The sequence below is a fragment of the Protopterus annectens genome, chromosome 4.part0 (assembly GCF_019279795.1).
Source record: "Protopterus annectens isolate FY-2018-M chromosome 4.part0, PAN1.0, whole genome shotgun sequence".
NCBI lineage: Eukaryota > Metazoa > Chordata > Ceratodontiformes > Protopteridae > Protopterus > Protopterus annectens.
The window spans coordinates 1,347,045,111-1,347,052,500 of record NC_056733.1 but is presented as its reverse complement, the minus strand read 5'-3'; the positions used below and the strand labels follow the sequence as shown (position 1 = coordinate 1,347,052,500).

The following is a 7,390-nucleotide window of genomic DNA, read 5'->3' as shown; positions in this document are numbered from 1 at the left end:
TATGGACTGATTGGGTACATAGAGGGGACCTATAGTTAGGTATGACACAGTAAGGAGTTTTGTTAATGCTAAGCTGGATGCAGAGGAATTCCACGTCATTATCTCACATAGCAAGTCTTGAGATGAAATGTTGTTTAAGAATATGTAGACACCATCACCTTTTCATCTAAGGTGGTAGGCCTGAATCTGTCATCTGTCTTGAACTAGGTTTTTAGCTTAGGCTCTGAAAAGGAAATTGGTTATTTTCTAATTCATGTAGCTATAAAAATTCAGTATAAAAAACTGTAAGTTTCTGAATGCAAACACACTAGTTAAGCAGCATCATGGTAGGGAGTACTTCAGTACAGAGAGATTCAACTATATACATAGCCCTTTCTGTCAAAAACACACACATACCATGGTCACACAGAGTTTACAGTTGTTGTAACACGTTTCTGAATGCAAACACACTATTAAAGCAGAATTGTGGTAGGGAGTACTTCAGTACAGAAAGATTCAACTATATACATAGCCATGAGTTCCCTTATACCTTTCTGTCAAAAACAAATGTACACCATAGTCACAGAGTTTACAGTTGTAACTTTGAAAAAAATCAATCTATTTATGTATTCAACTATATACATAGCCCTTTCTGTCAAAAACACACACATACCATGGTCACACAGAGTTTACAGTTGTTGTAACACGTTTCTGAATGCAAACACACTATTAAAGCAGAATTGTGGTAGGGAGTACTTCAGTACAGAAAGATTCAACTATATACATAGCCATGAGTTCCCTTATACCTTTCTGTCAAAAACAAATGTACACCATAGTCACAGAGTTTACAGTTGTTGTAAAAAAAATCAATCTATTTATGTATTTCTTGCACTAAAGTTGAGGTGTGTGTGTGACAGAGAGAAATGCCCTAGTTAGCTCTAACAGGTGGAATTTATGTGCAACTGTTTTGTTTAGCAAATGGTATCATTATTGTGGTATAGAATTTTAAAGCAGTGTTAGCACAGCAGGTAGCATACATGCATCTTGATGCAAAGGGCTTTAGGTTCTATTCATACAGCATGTACATTTGTATTTTAAGGGGGTATGGTACTGCAGTTCTTAGTATGTCCTCCTTTGGATGAGACGCCTAATAACTATGAACCTACTTTTCAGACTGCCACCCACTCCCTATTGCAATATATCAGCTTACCATTTATTTTAATGTAGCACATGCAATTTATTCTTCAAGGGAAACAGGCACTGAATTTGTAAATGAAACACTGAAATATAAAGTTGTTTTCTAGTAACAACCTCTTCATTGGTTTCAGATCTCTTTAATGTGGAATTATTCATGACTTTTACTTCTGCAGAGATTCTGCATACTGATTGATATTGGTGGATTTTATGACAGAAGTTTGAGTGTTCCTTTATGGTTGAAATGTTCTGAATTGGGCAGGCTGTCATTATTGGTTCATATTTGTTTCATTGCTTAAAGGAAAGATGCTCAGAACTATAAATTTAAAACACACTCTAACAAGTGGTGCTGTGTTATACAAGGGATATAATTCAATTATTATGTAGTATAATAGTCAGGAAGGTGAATCTAAGAACTCTTGCATGTTTCTAAATGCATGCTCGTGAAATGTGGGTTTCGATGCTGTTTCAGTGAATGTGGGTTTCAAAGGTAGAGGAGTTTTAATGCTAAGTCTGTTTTCATTGTAAGACTATTGCTTTGTTTAGGTTTAGTAAATGTCTGTCGGTGTTTGTGCTATAAAATTTGAAATAAAAGTTGTAAATGAAATCCAGATATCTGTAGTCATTGTAGAAGTACAGAGATTTAAACAATTTCTATAAAATGGGGAGAAATAGCCAAGTAATGGGACACTGGAATGGCTGTGTGGGTGGGGCATCATCAGGGGGTGGGGCAATATGGGCGGGGCTTGGGTTTGCACCCCCCTGCAAAAAATCCTGCGGGCTCCCTTGCTGAGGTGGTCACTAATGTTTCTCGAGTTCGGTACCTGACTGTGTCCAGATCAGGTGATGTGTGCTGGAGGGGGGGTAGTCCAACATGAGCATCACTAGTTAAAAACTCCATTTGAGCAAATGACCTTTCTTTGTAGTAGTTAGGTAACTACAAATGCCAAATTCCATGATCTTTTAACATAGCGTCACTTATTTGTAGGCAGCCTAGGTGTTGAATCAGCCAAAATAAAACTGTTATGATGATTTAACATTGGCCAAAAAGGAAGTGTTTTTAACTCTTGCAGACAAAATCCTTGCATTCCTTTTCAAGTAAACTTTGTAATTCCATCCAGCCCAGGAGTGGGTTAGAACAATCTGCAACTTATATGAGCTTACCCTGCGTAGGGCCTTGACTGGCTGAAAAACCTAGTGATTGTTTCCAAGTTTGGGCCAAAGTTAGTAATCCAAATGGATTTCCATTATAACTTTGAAGTCCACATCGCACAACATGTTGCAAATGTCTTTGCTTTTAATTAGCATGTAGAATCCTGTAGATGAACGTAGGACAACATGGAATGTTAAACAGCTAAGCAGGCTTCTTTGATATGTTGCTACAGAATTTCCCACCACATCAGTATTGTGGAAACATGGTCCTGTATGAGGAAATTCACCCACTTGAGGGAACCCTCTCAAAGAGTTCACAAACCCTTACCTTGAATGCATCCAACCTTGCTTGGGAATCTCGTACAGGAGCCATGGGAGACCGAAAAAGATGGTTCCATCAGAACAGTGCCAGACAGACCTGGAAGAAAATGGTGCAACTCAGTAGTATGTGCGTTCATATTTTCAATTTTGCTTGTAGTCCTTGAGTTTTAAGAATGATCACACCAAGCTACTGACATCAAATGAGGGAACCTATGCTACTTACAATTGTCTGATATTTGACTGCCCAAAGAACTTCATCTACATTTTTTACATCCCTTCAGCACATAATTTTTTAGCAAGAGCAGCCGGCCAAGTCTACCTTAAGTCGTCATGAGTGGAAAATTAATGTAACTGCCTTCCACAAGCTAGCTGTACTTTACTTTGTAGAACTCCAACTTGAGGAAATTCTGTTACAGGTGCCTGTAGTTGACCTAGACAGATAATGCTGCCGTAGCCGGCATGGAACAAGTGGCTGCTTTAAACATCTCCCCCAACAGAGCAAATGTTCTCATCCTAGCCCTTTTTGACTGACTGCCTTGGTTCTTCCAGATAGCAGAACAGGGATAACTGCTTATTGTTCCAGCCTCTCATTACCCTTTTGACCTACCAAGAAGGGAACCCTTGTACATCTCATACTGCAGCCTGTAGGCTAGGAGCTATATCTAATTTTGGAAAGACTTCTTATTTACCTTCTCGCCATAAAGGCGGTTACTAGGAAATCATGCTTGACTAAATGGAATATTTTCTTCTTGGAGTGCCACCTGGGGCATTCACATCTGGCTAGATTCAGTCCAGGATGCACTACTGTATTTGATGACCCTGTTTTGACAAAGGCCTGGCATAATGTCTGTGGCAAAAGCAGGTAGCGCACACTTCTTGGTGCTGGAAGACCAGAAGGCTGTGGGTTCTACTCCCACTCCAGTTTATTGGATTGCTGACACTGCAGTGCTGTATTCTGGAGTGTGCCATCCTTCATAAAATGTTAAACGGAGGGCTCATTAGCTTGAATTGGTAGTAGCTCAGGTAAATGTAAAGGATCCCATGGCACTAAAAAAAAAAAAAGTTACTCCTGATTCCCTGGCCACATTTCCCCCTATAGTATAAATTACCACCTCAGATCTTCTTGGGAAAGAAGCCACTAGCCTAATGGGACTAACATGGTCAGCAACAGATAGATAAAAATGTATAAAATAAACAAGCCTCTGCGTAAAAATACATAGTCAGAAATGACAGAATGCCAGTCCCTGGATCTCCCATGGACATTGACTTCTTTAGTCAAGCAGTTATTTCTTTTAGAAGAGAAGAGTCCTCTACCCAAGGTCCCAAGGAGGTCAGTCCCACCTTCCATGGGATCTCAACTTGTTATATAAAGAAATGTTAACTCTAGCTGTAGCTAACTTAAAGCTGTAGCTAACTTAAAGCTGTAGCTAACTTAAAGCTGTAGCTAACTTAAAGCTGTAGCTAACTTAAAGCTGTAGCTAACTTAAAGCTGTAGCTAACTTAAAGCTGCCCTGAAATTATCATAGAACACCTTGTTTGCTATAAGCTCAACAGAAGGGTCTCTGAACTACAGGCCTTGATGAGTAAAAAGCTCTTGTACTGCCTTATCTCACAGGGGCAGTGTATTGTTTAGGACAAGTGCCTCCTTTTGTCTATGGTGATCTTAGTGCTACCCTAAAACTTGGACATCAGTTTCCAGTGCTCTATTCTAAACCACAAAATTAAAGGAAGCTTGGCTGCTAAACCTGAAAGATGTGCAAAAACAGATGGCTATACTGCTGAGTTTTATACCAATGGAACAAAAGACGTAGGGCAAACAAACTCTTGGGTTTTTTTGTGCAGGGATGTAGGGCAGACCAGCTCTTTCCAAATTGTGGCCACCATAATGGAAGCTTTCAGGTGCAAGTAAAAGCATTTTTCTGTGAAGGCAGCAGCTACCACCATATTTAAGGCCAAACTTTTATGGAGCAGACATCTAGACTGTATCCCATAACTGAAAATAAGACATTATAAATTGGACATCATCTTTTGAAGCCAGGCATGATTTGCCACTGCAGTTTTGCAAGGCAGGTATGTTCCCCTGACGCAAGTTTTTGGCCAAGTTGCCCATTCATTAGGAGTGATACTGCAGCAGTAATTTTTATGCATAGTACAGTTGTGGGATCATACCCCCCCCCCTTTACAGTAGGTGTTGAGTATAAGGATCACTGCAGTAGTATGGACTTATTCTCCATTGTAGTTTTATTAAGCGGAGGAATTGGTGTGTGTGTCTGTCTGTCGTATTCCTAGCATTTATTTCCATTTCTTTCAGGAATATTTTGCATTACCTATGAACCTATAGCTTGATACGGGCTTCTTGTCACCAAGATGTCCAGGCACACTTGTGACTACCATCTTAAAGTCTTAAGCTAGTGTGTTTAGGAAGCTGTGCTCTGGGGGCATCCAGAGTTCAGAGAGGTCTTCAGAAATCACTGGTGTATACCTGCATCAGTGCTCCTTATACTTGAAAGTCTGCTTTGGTGGTAAGTATGCTGCTGTCTCTCTAAACAAGTAAACCCACTCTAGCCTTGTGGCTTAAGCTTAATTGTAGATTAGGTGACGACCGGTTTGTGAGCATTAAACCTGCATGACATGCCTTTGTGATTTCTCCTATTTGTTCTTTTCCTCAACAGGAAAGGTGCAGATTAGCAGTAGCAGACTCGGAAAATGTCCGAAAGAAAACACAGAAATTTGTGGAAGATGCCAAGCTGTTTGGTATGTAAAAAATTGTTTTAACTGAATTTTCAATGATTGATTGTGTACAGCGAAGCTTTTCCCTAGATTTCAATTGTATTTATCATAGAAAAGTTAAACTTATTTTTTCTGTTACGTGATCTTTCCCTCCAAGACTTTGTAAGTATTCTCCAGCCAGTAAGCGTAAAGGTCATGTCTAAAGGTGCAAAACAACATTTGGTATTTGTATTAAAAAAAAAAAAAAAAAAAAAAAAAAGTTTTGTTTCGCACCCTGTTTTTTTAAAATATTACTTTCGAACATGGGAGGCTAAATGTAGTAAGCCGTGTTTATGGCATTAATATTCACAGGAGGGCAGGGAGCGGTTATGTCATTCCGGTTTCCAGCTCTACTACTGCTGGATTAGATTAGATGGGTGATTATAAATTGGTGATGTTAAAACAGTTGTATACCATTAGTTTGGCAGAAAACTAAAAGTGGTGTAGAATTGTTTATCAGTTTGGCAAGTACATCACTAATTTACAATTACTTACACTAATCTAGCAGTACTAATATTGAACCCGGAATGATTTAACCACTCCCTGCCCTCCTATGAATATTAATGCCATAAAAATGGCTTACTACATTTAATTTTCTGCTTTCTGAAGAAATGTTTGAACCTTAATTTTAAAGGCTTCAAAATACACTTTTCACACACACTGTTTACAAGCATTTGTTTGACAAGAAAAAAGCACGTTTTCCACTTTTAAACAGATTTAACGTAACCAGCAAATGTTCATAAGTAAAAAGTTAACACTGATGTTGAATTTTGGCAGCTATCTTCTCAGTAATTGGCATTCAAAGCTCGTAAAATGCATGGTGTCATTGAGTTTTAAAATATTTCATGCCAACGTTTTCTTTATATTTGTGGATAGTACAAAGCACATCTATCTTGGTGGTTTAATTGGTAAAATGCAGAGACGTGCAAGTAGTAATATATATACATAATGCCATTCACTGTCAGCTTTCCTAATTCCTAGTTGATCTTGCTTTGATTTTTTTTTTCCTTTTCACTTTATTGCTTTACATATTTATACCTTTTTTTTCTGGAAAAATGCTTATATGAAGCATGTATTTTTTATCGTGTTTTTTGCAATTGAACACTGGGGAGTCTCCCTTCCCTTGAAGTGATTACCTTAAAGCTAAAGCTGATTATAAATAGAAATCGGAAACTGGTAGTGATGAGCACAGCCTTTAACAAAAATATTTACAAGTTCTTTGACTCATGTTTGCTTTTCTTTAACACTGTACTTTGAATCTTTAGCTTGTCAAGTTTAGTGGTCTGTGTACTTTTTTAGATGTTTGATCCCACTCTGTCACTGTTTTTAACCTTGTCCTCTTGATTTCCTCAGACGATTTACTCATTTTACAGCTCAGTACTTCCAGGTAACATTAGACAAATGGGTCAGAGAAGTAGAGTGACCAAGTTATACTACATTATTTTTACATGTCCAGGTCTAAGAGCAATACATTACAAAAAACTTTCAGTTCAAAATAAAAAAACACGTAGAAAGGTAGTAGACTTTCGTCACTTCACAATAAATTTGTCTGTTACCTCAGCTTCTTGCCTTCAAGGATACATACACTCAAACACATCCTACTTTTATATCAGATGAGACCATCAATTAACTACCAAATTGCTTAATACTTTAATATAAATTTTTTTTATATATATAAAATTTCATATATATATATATATATATATATATATATATATATATATATATATATATATATATATATATATATATATATATATACATTGCATACAAGTATTTTCCATTGCCTATGACCCCGTAAAATGACCCATGCATATTTAATAGATACTTTTCCTATTTTAACTATTCTCATATTAATACCACATTTCATACCATATTAGAACATTTTTTAACACTTTAAACAGTTGATAGTATAAACATTATCTAGAAAACATACTTAAATATAAATCTAAACAAAATCTAATTTAACCCTTTG

General features: G+C 37.3%; 1 protein-coding gene across 2 annotated transcripts in view; it reads left to right on the top strand.

Moving 5' to 3' along the window:
• The window catches only part of LOC122799857 (grpE protein homolog 2, mitochondrial-like), a 159,789-nt gene extending 153,505 nt beyond the window's left edge, over positions 1 to 6,284 (top strand). Inside the window, exon 3 of one of the 2 annotated variants that reach the window (XM_044069202.1) lies at positions 5,319 to 6,284. In XM_044069202.1, the coding sequence (XP_043925137.1) occupies positions 5,319 to 5,408 (90 nt within the window). In that variant the 3' untranslated portion in view covers positions 5,409 to 6,284. The remainder of the gene's footprint in view (positions 1 to 5,318) is intronic. The other variant, XM_044069201.1, reaches the window with a different exon arrangement.
• The last annotated feature ends 1,106 nt before the right edge of the window (positions 6,285 to 7,390 follow it).